The sequence below is a fragment of the Triplophysa rosa genome, linkage group LG5, assembly GCF_024868665.1.
Source record: "Triplophysa rosa linkage group LG5, Trosa_1v2, whole genome shotgun sequence".
NCBI classification, from domain to species: Eukaryota; Metazoa; Chordata; class Actinopteri; order Cypriniformes; family Nemacheilidae; genus Triplophysa; species Triplophysa rosa.
The window spans coordinates 93,355-109,305 of NC_079894.1; the positions used below are offsets into that span (position 1 = coordinate 93,355).

The 15,951-nt window shown below is 43.1% G+C and overlaps 1 protein-coding gene across 2 annotated transcripts; it reads left to right on the forward strand.

Annotated features, from left to right (window-relative positions):
- The first annotated feature begins 49 nt into the window (after positions 1-49).
- Positions 50-11,771, forward strand: LOC130554296 (fibroin heavy chain-like). 2 transcript variants are annotated; one of them, XM_057333829.1, is made up of 3 exons: positions 50-262; positions 8,554-8,650; positions 8,937-11,771. In XM_057333829.1, the coding sequence occupies exons 2-3, from the start codon at positions 8,581-8,583 to the stop codon at positions 10,409-10,411; spliced, it is 1,545 nt and encodes a 514-aa protein (XP_057189812.1). In that variant the 5' UTR covers positions 50-262; positions 8,554-8,580; the 3' UTR covers positions 10,412-11,771. The 2 variants fall into 2 exon arrangements, with proteins under 2 accessions (XP_057189812.1, XP_057189813.1); XM_057333830.1 differs by lacking the exon at positions 50-262 and adding an exon at positions 7,675-7,775.
- Positions 11,772-15,951: the final 4,180 nt, after the last annotated feature.

Here is a 15,951-nt window from a genome sequence, read left to right on the forward strand (position 1 = left end):
TTCCTGTAAATCACGTGCTTGTGAATCCCATTTGGGGCTGGACTTTTTAGTGTAGGACAGAAAACATCAAATAATAACATCACCAGACAGCATATGGCAACATTTACGCTTAGCCAGACCAGAGAGTTATTTAAATACAACAGCACTACATAAATGCAAAAGCATAACAAAAATTGTCACAACTAGAATTCACAACGAAAAAACATTGCTTTCAAGTCTGTACGCCCACTACCATTTCACTGGAATTTTGAATACTCTTCAGGTAAGCTTTACTCCTATAGCCTATTGCAAATTTACATTAATTAATATTTTACTTAATTATTTAATGTTTTACAGTTGTGCAAATGACAAGTTAAATAACTTTCCCGTCTGCTGTGAGAGAAATGAATTGACATATTGTTAAGTGACTTCACATTTCTAAGTAAAAATAATATTTGGCAATGTTTAAAACTTTAAAGTTAAAACTAATTCTTAAAACATGATTGTTAAAACTGGTAATCAGGGATTAATGCCAATTGTTCAATTGACATTTATTCCTTATTTATGAAATTAAGCATTCATTCTCATTTGTCTGTCGAGTTCCTTTATCTATTTGTTGATTTATATCAGATACAATTTTAAGATGTCACATGGTCATGTCACAACGTGTTATATGTTGTCACGTTGTATATCTATTCTTTCAGGATAAATAAAAAAAGTATTAATTCTATTAATGCAACAAGACCACATAATAGTTCTACATGCGTGAAATGAAAGTGGAAAAATAAAAGGCTATTCTGAACCCAAAGTGGATTTAAACAAACTGTGAAAGTCAAAAGGTGTTGCTGTCACCACACAATCTCTAAGTGGGCTACTACAGACACTCTGAACGGCAACAATATAAACAAATGTTATGTGGACAAAACTCACACGCAATGATCAAAGCGTAAAGTACCAGTATGAATTCTGCCTGACAACAACGTATGTCACATAGTTTCTTTTAGCCACAACTATGGCACACCTACAGGTTGTTATTCATTTATATAATTTACACAAGGACTGTTTTCTTTAATCATATTTACAAATGTAATTATTTTTGTTTACTTTTATTTTATATCAAATCATCATAATAAGGTTACCATTTAAACTTTTGTGACATACAGTATTTGCAGATAGTATATTTATGGTTCCCTTTCTGTCGGTCTCTCGACGTTGTGTCGAACCGACAGATGGGGTCCGTCCCTGAGAACCAATCGTTTCCGACTACTTAGAAAAGGCCAATGAAAATTGGCAAATGAAATTTGCATGCCGGACTCTGCCCCGGACATCCGGGTATAAAAGGGAGACGGCGTGCATCATTCATTCACCTTTTGTTTTTCGGAGCATTCGGTTATGAAGATCTTCTCTTGCTGCTTAGCAAAAACTCTACATTGCTGGTTCTACGACGTGGTGCAGCGGACTGTCCCTTCCTGCAGCGACTTCCCCTGGGTGTCTCGGCGGTTCCAGAGGTGTTCGAGCCTGCAGACTCACCGTCTGCGTTCTAAAAGAGCTAATTTCTCCAACGTGGCCCGCTGTTCTCTTGGGTGCGGTGTCCTCATTGAGGATGGGGACAAACACGATGTCTGTGTCAGGTGTTTGGTGGTCCAACACGCTGAGACAGCCTTCGTGGACTCATCTTGCCCACACTGCGGGCAAATGGTCATATAGACGTTGCGGTCACGGGTGGCTGTTTTCTCCCGAGAATCAGCCACCACCTCGCATGCTTCCCGGGCTGTGACGAGGATGGCTAAGGCCATTCCGTTCACCAAGGCGAGCGGCGAGGGTGATATGGGGATTTCTGCGAGCGCTAATCCGTCAGCCAAGTGCTCGCGGACCGCTCGCACCCTGTCTCGCTTGCCTCATTGTTCCCTAGCTGGCGGTGCCACACCGTCAGCGTCCTCCTTCACGCAGTCGGACATGATGCATGATGAGGATGAGGTGTCCATCGCAGCATCGGAGAGAGAATTGCTGGCATCCGATCCCGACGACTCTCTGCAGCTCCCCCCTAGGGGGGACGAGCTCAGGAGGAGGCGGATGTCGAGATGTCGGCCATGCTTTTGACGCGGGCCAAGCTGCCTCCTCTCTCCATGCCATGGCCATCCTGCAGGTCCATCAGGCCAAGGCGTTGAAAGAGATCCACGAGGGTAAGACCGACCCGGGATTAATGCAGGAACTCCGCACCGCCACCGACCTTGCTCTAAGGGCGACCAAGGTGACCGCGTGGGCCCTGGGTCGGGCGATGTCCACTATGGTGGTCCAGGAGAGGCATCTCTGGCTCAACCTTGCACAGATGAGCGACGCCGAGAAAGTCCGCTTTCTCGACGCACCCATTGCGCAAGGTGGGCTGTTTGGTGACACTGTCGAGGACTTCGCCCAGCAGTTCTCGACGGTGAAGAAGCAGACAGAGGCGATTAGCCATATTCTTCCCCGCCGAGACTCGGCCGCCCGTAGGCCTTCGAGTTCCCGTGCGGCCTCTGCTTCCCAGCAGCCCCGGCCCCCTTCGAAGCCAGCTCCGGTTCCAGCACTCCCTACCCAGGCGGCATCCCGGAAAAGGGCGGCGAAGGGGAGACCACCACCCCGTCAACAACCTTCGAGGAAGAAGCGTTCCTGACGGGAAGACCCCAGGGAGGTTAACACTATCGGGCCCGTATCCAGCCATGACATCGCTCGACGGTCGATCCAGGACGGTTCCTGCCCCGTTCCTACATCAGCTAGGCACGAAAAGAGTTTCCCATCTCCCTGGGTGTTCTTCACAGCGCTCTCACCCTCTGTCAGACGGTGTTCGGCCACTCGACGTTGCGTCTTGGCGAGGCGCAACATCGAATGTATTTTGCAGCCCTCAGCACTCTCAAATCGACAGTGCGGGGGCCAGGCAGGCAAACCAGCAGAGCCAGTCTTCTTCCCGGGGGCCCGCCCCTGGCGAGAGACCCACACTGCCAGCCATCGAACCACCCCCCGGTGTCGAGTCCGTCCCCTTAGCCGAGATGTCCAAGGGGTTTTACAGCCCTTACTTCATCTTCCCCAAAAAAGCGGGGGGGGGGGGTGCGCCCTATCCTAGATCTGCGCATCCTGAACAGACACCTACACAAGCTGCCGTTCAGGATGCTCACGCAGAAGCGCATCCTGGCATCCGTCAGATGTCAGGATTGGTTCATGGCAATCGACCTGAAGGACGCTTACTTTCATGTCTCGATTCTCCCTCGTCATCGCCCGTTCCTACCTCGCTTTCGAGGGTCGGGCATATCAGTACAGAGTCCTCCCCTTCGGTCTGTCTCTGTCTCCACGAGTCTTTACGAAGATCGTGGAGGCCGCCCTCTCTCCCCTCAGGGGGAGAGGTGTGCGGGTACTCAACTATCTCGACGACTGGCTTATCTTGGCTCACTCGCGAGATCTGTTGTGTGCACACAGGGACCTGGTGCTCCGGCACCTAGATCGATTGGGACTACAGGTCAACCGAGAGAAGAGCATGCTCTCCCCTGTGCAGAGCATCCTCTATCTTGGTATGGAACTCAACTCTGTCACCATGACAGCACGACTGTCCGCAGTACGCGCCCAGTCGGTGTTGAACTGCCTGGATCATTTCACGCAGTCAGCGGTTCCCCTGAAACTATTTCAGAGGCTCCTGGGACACATGGCATCCTCGGCGGCGGTGATACCCCTCGGGTTGATTCACATGAGGCCGCTTCAACACTGGCTCCTGAGTCGAGTTCCTTGGGGAGCGTGGCACACCGGCAGCAGGCAGATGGTGATTACGCCTCGCTGCCGACGCACCCTAACCCCGTGGTCTTCCATGGCCTTCCTTCGGGCAGGGGTACCCCTAGGGCAGGTTACAAGGCATGTCGTGGTGACAACAGACGCCTCCCTGCAGGGTTGGGGTGCAGTGTGCAACGGGCACGCAGTGTCGGCTTTGGACGGGCCCCCGCCTGCGCTGGCATATCAGTTGCCTAGAGTTGTGGGCTGTGCTACTTGCATTGAAGAGGCTGCAGCCTCTCGTGCAGGGCAATCACGTGCTGGTCCGGTCGGACAGCACTACTGCAGTAGCGTATATCAATCGTCAGTGTGGCGTTCGCTCTCTGCAGTTACCACGACTTGCCCGACGCCTCCTCCGGTGGAGTCAGCAGGTGACCCGCTCCCTGCCTGCCACGTATATCCCAGGCGACCTGAACCAGACTCCACCCCCGCGCAGTCCAGCTCATTGGGTACAGTTCGGGTGGGCTCAGGTAGACCTGTTTGCCTCCCTGGACAACACCCATTGCCCGCTACGGTACTCCCGTCTGAGGCCCCCCTCGGCACGGATGCTCTATCGCACAGCTGGCCGTGGGACAAGCGGACATACACCTTCCCCCTGATGTGGTAAAAGTCGATCTTGAAGTTCAAAAAATCTCTCAGACAAAGAAGGTTCAGGTGTCAAGGAGTTAACTTTATTTGATCAGGCCAAACAAAGTGAGATGTCCCAAGTCATCTGAAAACCAAGTGTTTTCCAGCCTACAGTTATAGTGAAACTTAGGAAAGGAGGTGCTTTCCTAAACCAATCAGGTAAATTCCCTTTATCTTTTATTTTTTATTATCCAATCATTCTTGTCTGCCACTATTATTTTCTAGGCAACAAGGTTTGTATCTAATGGTGGAATGTCGGCCTTCACTTGGTTTTTAAAAATAAGTTTTCCTGTTGGTACCAGTTTTCAGGCCACAAAGTGAACAACATGTTCAACCTTCTGAAATTTATCTAGGTCAGGCCTTAAACAGATCTCAAAGACATCACAAAGACACTTGTATTGCTGAAATCTGTTCTATACTTGGTTTAAATGATTAAAGATATACTTATAGTTCAAACAACACTCAATCATTGCTTAAGTATGCTGATTATATCATTAAATCATCAAATCATTTTCATATATTCAGTTGTAACACTCAATCATTGTTCTGATTATTAACACATCGATGGTAATATCATTCCTATGAATACTTCTTATAAGTGGGATGTACAACAGAGCCCAAAAGTACAATATATGCACAAAATGATCAGAATTATGCACAATACCCCCAGTGAGCCTCATTGCACAGACCCTGTGCAAGGTCAGGGAAGAGGAGCATCAAGTGTACTAGTTGGGCCATACTGGCCCAACCGGACTTGGTTCTCGGAGCTAAGGCTCTTGCTGACAGCTCCCCCCTGGCCGATTCCCCTGACGAAGGACCTGCTTTCCCAGGGGAAGGGCACGTTATGGCATCCCAGGCCAGACCTCTGGAACCTCATGTCTGGCCCCTTGATGGGATGAGGAGATCCTGAGTGGCCTACCCCCTATGGTGGTTAAGACCATCACTCAGGCTAGGGCCCTGGCCACTAGGCGGCTATACGCCTGTAAGTGGTGCCTCTTCTCCTCCTGGTGCTCTTCTCGAGGAGAAGACCCGCGGAGTTGCTCGATCGAGAACGTGCAGTCCTTCCAGAGACTCGAGAGTAATCTCTCCCTTTCCACACTAAACGTGTATGTGGCCGCTATTGCCGCTCATCACGACCCAGTTGCTGGTAAGTCTCTAGGACAGCACAACCTGATCATTTGGTTCCTAAGGGGCGTGGGAAGGCTACCGCCTCACCCGCGCTCCATACCCTCTTACGACCTTGATGCTGTCCTGGAGCCCCTCGGAGATGCCGCTCTTTCTCACCTCACAATGAAGACGGCTCTCGGGAGGGCGCTCAAGAGGGTAGCGGACCTACAAGCATTCTCCGTGTCCACAGATTGCCTAAAACTCGGGCCCGGTCATTCTCACGCTATCCTGAGACCCAGGCCCGGCTACGTGCCCAAAGTTCCCACCACTCCCCCTAGACACCAGGTGGTGAACTTACAGGCGCTCCCCACCGGGGAGGAAGACCCAATCCCATCCGTGTTGTGTCCAGTACGTGCATTGCGCCTCTACTTGGACCGCACGCAGAGCCTCAGGAGCTCTGAACAGCTCTTTGTCTGTTTTGGAGATCAGCAGGGAGGGCGGGCTGTCTCAAACAGAGATTGGCGCACTGGATCATGGACGCCGTCACGATGGCGTAACTGTTCTAAAGATCGCCCGTGCCCACTGACCGCACGCAGAGCCGCAGGAGCTCTGAACAGCTCTTTGTCTGTTTTGGAGATCAGCAGGGAGGGCTGTCTCAAACAGAGATTGGCGCACTGGATCATGGACGCCGTCACGATGGCGTAACTGTACTAAAGATCGCCCGTGCCCACTGACCGCACGCAGAGCCGCAGGAGCTCTGAACAGCTCTTTGTCTGTTTTGGAGATCAGCAGGGAGGGCTGTCTCAAACAGAGATTGGCGCACTGGATCATGGACGCCGTCACTACGGCGTAATTGTCCTAAAGATCGCCCGTGCCCACTGTGCTCAAACAGAGATTGGCGCACTGGATCATGGACGCCGTCACTACGGCGTAACTGTCCTAAAGATCGCCCGTGCCCACTGGTTGAGAGCTCCGCGGGTTGAGAGCTCTCTCCACACAGAGTATAGCCTCCTCGTGGGCACTGGCTCGAGGCGCCTCTCTGGCAGACATCTGCAGAGCTGCGGGTTGGGCTACACCCATCACCTTCGCGAGGTCCTACAGCCTCTGCGTAAAACCGGTATCAACTCGAGTCTTGCTTGGCATCAGGCAAGACCGGCGGCCGGTAGGGTGTATGCCTATGACAGTACTTCCCCCCCTTTCTTCTAGGGGGATCGGCGTACTAAACTAGCCTCCCTTCTTCCCCCACTGGGTGAAGAACAGGCACTCCATCCATCATTAAGCAAGCACCTCCTGCGGGCGGGCTGGGCAGAGCAACCCTGCCCCTTAGGCCGGGTACCAACTGAGTTATCCACAGCATAGCTCTAACCGAACCCCCCAGCAGGGCGGTTCCGTCTGATGTATCCTCATGATTGGTTCCCACCTTGGTAACCCATGACCTTCGCTAGGTGGACCTCCACCTCGCGGTTAACTCCTTCAGTCCGCACTTTTCTCCCATGAGTTCTCCCCTAATGGTGAGACCATGTTGGTATCTCCACTAAACTCCTCCCTGCGGTAGGAACTGGTCTCTGTAGCGCATCCCCCACTTGAGGAAGTAGCGCTTACCCAGTGGCCTTACGGTACCGGGCGGATTCTCGCTGTTAGAGAAACAAGGCCGCCGCCTGTGAGGCCGAAGGCAGGGGCCTTCCCACCTTTCAAGAAAGCTCTGGGACCCCCTACCTACCCACTGGTAAGTTACAATTTCGCGGTAGCGCTCACGGCTGACACGCCCAGGCCAGTCACCGTCGCTTCACTAGAGATTGTGACAGGGCACAGTGTTGTGGCGTTTTCCATAGGAACCCCATCTTTCGGCTCGACACAACGTCAAGAGACTGACAGAAAGGGAACGTCTTGGTTACGGATGTAACCTCAGTTCCCTGATGGAGGGAACGATATGTTGTGTCCTCCTTGCCACCACACGTGCTGCCCACTGCAGCAGTCGTGAGAGGTCTCAGGCTCCTCAGAACTAAGGTGAATGAATGAGGCACGCCGTCTCCCTTTTATACCCGGATATCTGGGGGCGGAGTCCGGCATGCAAATTTCATTCGCCAATTTCATTGGCCTTTTCTAAGAAGTCGGAAGCGATTGGTTCTCAGGGACGAACCCCATCTGTCGGCTCGACACAACGTCTCGTTCCCTCCATCAGGGAACGGAGGTTACATCCATAACCAAGACGTTTTCCCCATAGCGTCCTGCTATGCAGTTCTCGTTCCCATATCTCAGGGAACCGAGGTTACGTAAGTAACCGAGTACATTCTGACTTCTATCTCTTTTCTACTCTTTCTATCCTTATTTTTTTTTAATCCTTAGCTTTGTTTTCTGTGCTGAGCTATATGACACAAGTTTTTACTGCGCTTTTTGTTGTACTTATATTGTAACAATTGCTTCTATTGTTTACCTCATTTGTAAGTCTCTTTGGAAAAAAGCGTCTGCTAAATGACACTAAGTCATCATTAATGTGATCAGTGTTTGTTTTAGTTGGGCTGTTGACACTAATTTCTAGTGTTTAAAAGGATCTACAGAAAACACTCATCACAATAATGGTGGTTTGTGTAATAATGGTGGACCCACTACTCTGCACTTTTTGTGTATCTCTCTTATTTAACACAAATCTTTCAAATCATCAGCTCATTAGAAGAAATTTCCTGATAAGATGGTGATTTGAAGCAGGTGTGTTAAAGAAGAGAGACACACAAAATGTGCAGAGCAGTGGATGAGAACATCTAATTATATCGCAGTATCTCAAGAGTGATTTAAAATTTGTACTATACATAGCGCCATTCCTCAAAGTGCTGTGCAAAAGTTTTCCTCTCATATTGCATTGCAGCTTATGGTATGACAGTAATACTGTAGGATTTCACTGTAAATTCACATCACCATTTATATTGTAATGTTAAACTCTATGTAACTTTCTTTGACAAAATATTTTGGAACATGATAATAATATTTTGATTACTATAGGCTAAATTGTTTTTAAATTTTTTCTCTAACCATGTTAATGTTATTTATTTCTAGGCTACACAATATACACAGATCCAACAAATGATGTCTTTTAGGGGGATCTTAATCTCACAAAATGTCACACTGTGTCACAAAGTTTGTGGTACAAAAAGTAAGTAAAAGCTTTGAAACATAAAGAAGTTTTCCAGAAATATTATTCAAGTTCCTTTGAGTTTCTTCTGGTTCACCCAGTAAAAGATAAACTTTAAAGACTTTTTATTACATGAAAAGTGTCTTAAAATGTGAGTTTAAGGAGGAGTGACATTATCTTCTTTGTTTTAATCAGAATTTGTATTTATTGTTAACTTAGTTAACTAAGTTTTAGTACTATTAGTTACCACAGAAAACCACTTGTTGTAAAATAAGGGGTGGTTATATTTGTTTCCTTTTATTTACAGTGCCAAATAATCCACAGCAAAGAATCCCCATCAACATTAATGATATTCCTCTTGCCGATCGTTTAACCAGACGGATTGTTCTTCTGGGTAAAACTGGTGTTGGGAAGAGTGCAGTTGGAAACACAATACTGGGAGAGAATGTGTTCAGATCTCGGCTGAGTACAAAATCAGTAACCAGTAAATGTTCAGAAGCCACTGTTCCAAACACTGTTTCAGGCAGATCTGTGTCTGTAGTTGATACTCCTGGATTCATTGACACACAGATGAAACCTGATGAGTTAATAACAGAGATAGCGAGAAGTGTTTATTTATCCAGTCCAGGACCTCAGGCTTTTCTCATTGTGTTAAGAGCATGTGACAGATTCACTGAGCAGGAGCAGCTGATTCTTGAGAAGATTGAGACATTGTTTGGTCAGGAGGTGTTAAAATACTCCATCATTCTCTTCACTCATGGAGATATGCTAGAAGACGAGACAGTAGAGGAGCTCATTGAAGAGAATAAAAATTTAAGTAAGCTAGTTGATCAGTGTGGAGGCAGATATCACGTCTTCAACAATAAAGATAAAAATAACAGAGAGCAGGTGAATGATCTACTGCAAAAGATTGATGCAATGATAGAGCAGAATGGAGGAGGACACTACAGTAATCAGATGTTTGAAGATGCGAGAGGAATCAAGCGATTTCTGCTGTTTTTGGAAAAGTATAAGCATCATATTTATATGGCAGCCATGGCAGCTGGTTTATTAGTTGGTGGTGCAGTTGGAGGAGCTTTTGTTTATGGAGTAGTTGGTGGGGCTGTTGGTGGGGCTGTTGGTGGAGGTGTAGTTGGAGGTGTAGTCGGTAAAACTAAAAGTGGAACTGTAACTGGAGCTGTTTGTGGAGCTGTTGGTGGAGCTGCTGTTGGTGCCGCTGTTAGTGGAGCTGTAGTTGGTGCAGCTGCTTCTGCCAGTGTTGGAGTTGCTGTTGCTAATGCTGTTGGAGTTGTCAGTGGAGCTGCTGTTGGAGGAGCTGTTGGTGGAGTTTCTAGTGGAGATGTTAAAGGAGTCGTTGCTGGAGCTCTTGCCGGAGCTGTTGTTGGTGGAGCTGCTGTTGGTGGAGCCGCTGTTGGTGCAGCTCTTACTGGCACTGTTGGTAAAGCTGCTGTTTCTGGAGCCATTGCCGGTGGAACTGTTGGTGGAGCTGCCATAGGTGGAGCTGTTAGTGGAAGTTTTGATGGTGCTCTTAAGGGTGGAGTGGCTGTTGGTGGAGCTGTTTTTACTGGAGCGGCTGTTGGAAAATATGTTGTTGGTTTAGCGGTTGGTAGTGGACCTGTTGGTAGTGATGCTTGTTGTGAAGTTGTTAGAACTGATATAGAAGTTGTTGATGTTTGTGCACCACAGTTACCGAGCACCACAGTTACTGAGTTAAAAGAGTACATCTCAATGGAGAAAATAGATTTCAATTATTTGTTTAAAGTGAGTACTCTAACAATGTAGTCTTAAAAACTTAAACATTAAACCATATGTCTTCACATAAGTAGCAAAGACACTGCAAATGTATCTGCAGATACTGTTTTACAAATAGAACATATATATAATCTTAATATAGAGTCTAAACAGATCATTGCCTGTTTTTACTAAAACACAAAAAATTTACTTAACAGGACTATATGTTATAATCCCAAATTTTCAAAATTTAACTTATTCTCAACATTACAAAACATATGACTGTTGGATTATCTGTTCGGTGTCTTTAATGTAACAGTTGATGATTTTATTTACATTCAGTTGAAGTCAGATTAATTTCTTTAGTTTATTTTGATCATCTCAATGTTTTTTGTCTCATGCATTCCCCCTGGCTGTAAGAACTTTGCGAGTGTAGTTGACTAATTTTGAATATCAGATTTGTATTTGTAGTTGATTTTAAACACTAATTGAATTTTAACACAATTTATATTGTCCACTTTTGTTCTTATCAAGAATGTTTCTTTATGTATTACATCAATAAATGTATTCCAGTTTATGAATAATTTCTATAAATGTCACATGATGTTTCGTTTGGCTTTTAAAATAAAAATAGCCTTCTCTGTTTAAATGTGATATTTATTAGTGGTTCCATTCTTTTTTTAACATTGAACACTGTAAATCGTTGTCCTGTAATTTAATGGTACAACACTGTTGCCAGTAATTTACTGTTAATTGTACAGTTCTTTACTGTAATCTACTTTACAGTATGTTACTCTAAAATACCATGCACTTGCAGTGCTACGACCTCCCATCAGCATATGACTCCACAGTACCTTAAGAGTGAATTAAAATCGGTGCTTTAAATAATGGCATTCCTGAAAGTGTTATGTAACAGTTTTCTTCCCATATTGCATTGCAGTTTACAGTATGACCATGTCTGAAAAACTGCTTGATTTCACAGTGAATTTACATCAGAGTTTTACACTGTAAGTGTGCATGTGTAAGTGCTTTAAATCCACAGTATGTTTCTGTAATAATATTACCCAGAATTCTGTTCACAATGCAACTTTTACCAGCAATTTTTTACAGTATAGGGCAGGGGTCTTCAACTACTTACTTACTTTCTTTGAGGGCCAGATTCCAAAAGTATAAATAGGATGCGGGCCAGTTTTGCCCCACGCACTTATAGGGTACACTGTAAAAAAAGATTGTATTTTAACAGGAAAAAAACTTAATATTTTACTGTAATTTTTTCTTTTTTTTAAATTGTATACAAATTTCATTAAAATTACAGACAATTATCTGTTAATTAATAACCCACATATTATTTTACGTGTTAAGACAATAATGACAAATTACATGTTTTTCTTGTTTTTGTAGAGAAAAAATACTGTAATATTTATACAGTATTTTACTGCTTTCTTAAATAACATACAAATTTATGTAAAATTATGATAATTTTCTGTAATTAAATTTGTTGCTCATTATATAAAGGTTTATTTCTATACAAATAATTTAACGTTTTTCTTCCGTATTTTTAAGTCAGATCTTAGTTTTGTTATTAGTGTATATGCATATTTTTACATTAAAACTTTTTAGCAAACTGTTTCATTAGGCTACAATTAAACATAATACACAGTCAAAATGACAAAGCTGCACTACTCTTGAGGTTGGAACTTTCATGTTTCCTGAAAGTGATATGACAGCCCCGTTGAAAAAAACAGCATATGCTGGTTATGTATGTTTTGAAGCATGGTAGCTGGTTTAAGCTGAGGACCAGCCGGTTGCATAAAGCACCTTAAGTGTAATTTTGCCTTAAGTGTGTCCTTAAGTATACCTTAAGTTTTACTAAAGTTATTCTCCTATTGTCTTCGGTAAAGGGAAATCACCTCTTAAGTGTCATACTTAAGGGAAAAACTTAAGGTGCTTTATGCAACCAGGCCCCGCACATGACCAGCTCAAACCAGCTACCATGCTTCAAAACATACCTAACTACAGTAGCATATGCTGTTTTTTTCAACAGGGAGAGAAAGCACATGGCAGTAAACATGACAAAAGTTGCAATAGTCTAGCCAACAAAAACACGATTAATGATAATCATTAATAAATTAACCTTTTCCTATATCATGAATGGCTATGGCCTAACCACTACAGTCCATACCTTAAACCTGGTTAGCTCAGAGAGAAAAACCTTAAGGACAGGAGAATGGACTGATTTAAAACTGCAGTTAAAGAAACATATGACAACAAATGTAATCAGTATAGAACTTTGGAGAATGTGGCCAGAGGCTTAACAGATTTGTTCAAAATCAAGAGGATCATTCTAGGACAATAAATCAAGCTGTAAGTTACCATGTTAATACATTTAGTAATGATCTTTTCATATAGGCCTGCAGTATGTCATAAGCATCTTGTTTGCTCTTTTGTAAAAGTAGTGGCTGCATTTTTGTTGATTGTCGTCAGCCCTAATTTTGTTTCATGTAATGGCACTGAAACATTTTATATTTGTGTGCCTGTTTTTTAGAAACCACTTCCAAGCACCAAACGTGTGTATTCATTAAACTTGTACCATACATTAGTTAAATTTATTCATATACTGCAATGGAAACATCTGACCAATTAAATATATAGCAACATTCAAATAAAACTAAACACGTTTATTTTCTTTTAAAAACAACCCATCTTAACTATAGCTGTTGTTACTACACTTGCTATTGGTAAACAGATGTCATTGGTTGACTCCCCGTGCTGCTTTGAGCACGATTGGTTAATCTGACCGTCATTCAGGAAACTAGCCAATTAGAGGTGTTCGCGCCCTTCACTGGTACATTTTGAACATACGCGATGAGGTGATGTCTGTCAGTTAGTTTCAGTAGTATTGATGGTCCAGTTATATGTAAACAGCGCTGGAGACACGAAGTCGTGTGGAAGTTGCAGGCTGCTGGAGAATAATCACACGCATTAACAGCTTTACCAGCGACCAGCAGAAGGTAAAAACTTGTTTTTGTATTTTCGTGTAGTGTGATGCTAATCGCGATTAGCGATATTAGCTCTAACTTCAATGCTATAACATTCTACATAATATTGAGCTTAAGTAATCTTCCTCTTCTCACACGTGTTTTTCTTTAAGTACACAGAAATATATGATACGATTTGCCTGGGCAGTACACACACCTGGTAAGTATGTGTAACCTTAGATTTCTTTCTGACTTTCTTTTGCATTCCATTTGAAACACTAATTTCAACAATAACTGTTAATGATAAAACATTTGCTCTCATTTTTTAGATGAAGGGAAGAAAACCAAACTCCATCAGTAGTAAGTGTTTAAACATTCGACCTGAGTATTTGTATTATGTTGTTATTAACAATTGTGTAATATTATGTATGCTTAATACTGTTATAATGTAACTCTGTAACCGTTTGGGTTACGTATTTCTTGGGTTAAAACATAACAAAATAAGGGACTTTTTATTTTCTAACTCTTACAATAACAATCAAATACAGTTAAACATTTACATCATTTGTGAAAGAAAAATGGTCCATTCTTTTAAACTGGTGACTTGTTTTGCTGATTTAATGGCGGAAGTTATAAGACTTACATTTAAGTTAGCATTGCAACTTGTAACAGTATACTCTGTATTCACATTGCCATAATGTATAATGATGGCAGATTTAGTCCTTTATCTAACTTACTACATTGCATATTTGGCACAGACTCATTTACTTTTTTGTGGTATGTTTTTACTTATGATATGATTTACTTATTCTGACAGTTTGATTTTGTCCAAATATACTATCAAAACTTCCTCCAATAACTATTTGTGACCATGTGTAAATGTTTTCAACACCACTTGAAACTGTTGTATTTCTCCAGGATTAAAAGTTTGTTTTATAAGAATTTGATGAATGTATTGTATGGGGATGTACTTATTATTTATTTATTATATTCAACCATTTGTTTAAAGCGTATACTGTAATTCTGTACTGTAAAGAAGTTAATCATTGTGTATTTCGAGTGTACATTTACAAATTATGGTGATTATATGTTTACCTAAATAAAATGTTATTCTACAATGCTAAACAATAAACATGTGTTTTTCATTTTATTGACAGTATCTGACTAGTAATTCATGGCCAATATCTGTAAAGTTACAGAGCATTTACTGTATTAAAAGTATTTGACTGAAAAAATTCAGGAAAGAAACTGTAAAATAACAGTGTTTTTCTGCAGAACGTTAGTACTTTCACATAGTTTAAAGAGGTTTATCATTATAATTCAGAAAAAAAGCATAAAATAACAGTATTTTTCTGTAAAACCTTATGTGCAGTCACTTTATTGAAGGTGTTTCATCGTAATAATTAAGGAAAAGTCTGTGAAATAACTGTGTTTCCCTGTAAAACATTTAAAGAAAAATTACGTAAATGTAATGTTTTTCTCCATTATTTTTATGGTTTTTGTTTGGCAGCCGCTGCTGCAAGTGATTTGACCATTTTTTTACGATATTTTTTTTACAGTGTAGATCCTTTGTATAGTGCGAGATCTGGGGGGTGATGAACAGCTGTTTTTCGTAAATATAGCCGGCATACATAATGAATGCAGTAATAAAAACAACACCGTTTTCCCCTTATCTGAGACAACCATTCACGTGGTGTACCCTTCCTACATTTTAAGGGCACAAAATGCATTTAGGACGCGACCTATCCTGTGCGCAAACCGATTGCCTGTGCCTGTGCCTGTGCCTGTGCCTGTGCAATGCATTACTGATTATAACGTTGTAAATAACATTAAATTGTAGACACATACATACGTAACACTGTTACTTACATCATTTGATAAACCATAACCAGTGCCAGCCCTGGCCGATCCCTTGGAGCGCCAAAATGATTGAAGATTTTAATTATTATTATTCATCTTAACGGGTTAATTATGTCACTAGTGTGATGTAGCAATATAGAGGTTCATATTATAAGTTCATGTCGGCCGTTATGGTGATAAACTATATTAAAATTGCTTATTTAGAACCACTCTATTGGTAACACTGATGCATGCTGTTTTTTACTGCTTTCAACTAAGTTATTGAAAAGTGTGTTTACTGGCACTGTGTTTAAGAAAATCCAAAACTTTTATCTCGTATTATACGACGTATTATAGCTCAATGGTCATTTTTACCCTGTGGGGGCGTGTTGGTTTTAGGTGTCACCTGAGGCTCGTTAACACTGCATGCGGCATAGGACTAAGCCCTGCTATAAAAGAAGTCAGAGACATTGGCTGGGAGGTTGTTGCCTCACCTCTGCATCAGAATTTAGTTGCGTCTCAATAGTGGTTTAAGTGGTACTTGTTCATGTTGGGACTTATGCTGTTAAGTTAATAGTGTTGAACCTGGTGTGGTTCAGTTTCCAGTTGGGAACTCCAACAATCTTACCCCCATTAACTCTGTTGGTAAATAAAAGGTAACTACTATATTTTATTTTACGTTAATTTGCTTGGAAGTTGTAGGGAGAGGGTTCCACCCATTTTGTTTTCATTGTTAATCTGATGTGTTTGGTCAGAAAGGGAGTTGAGGGAAGA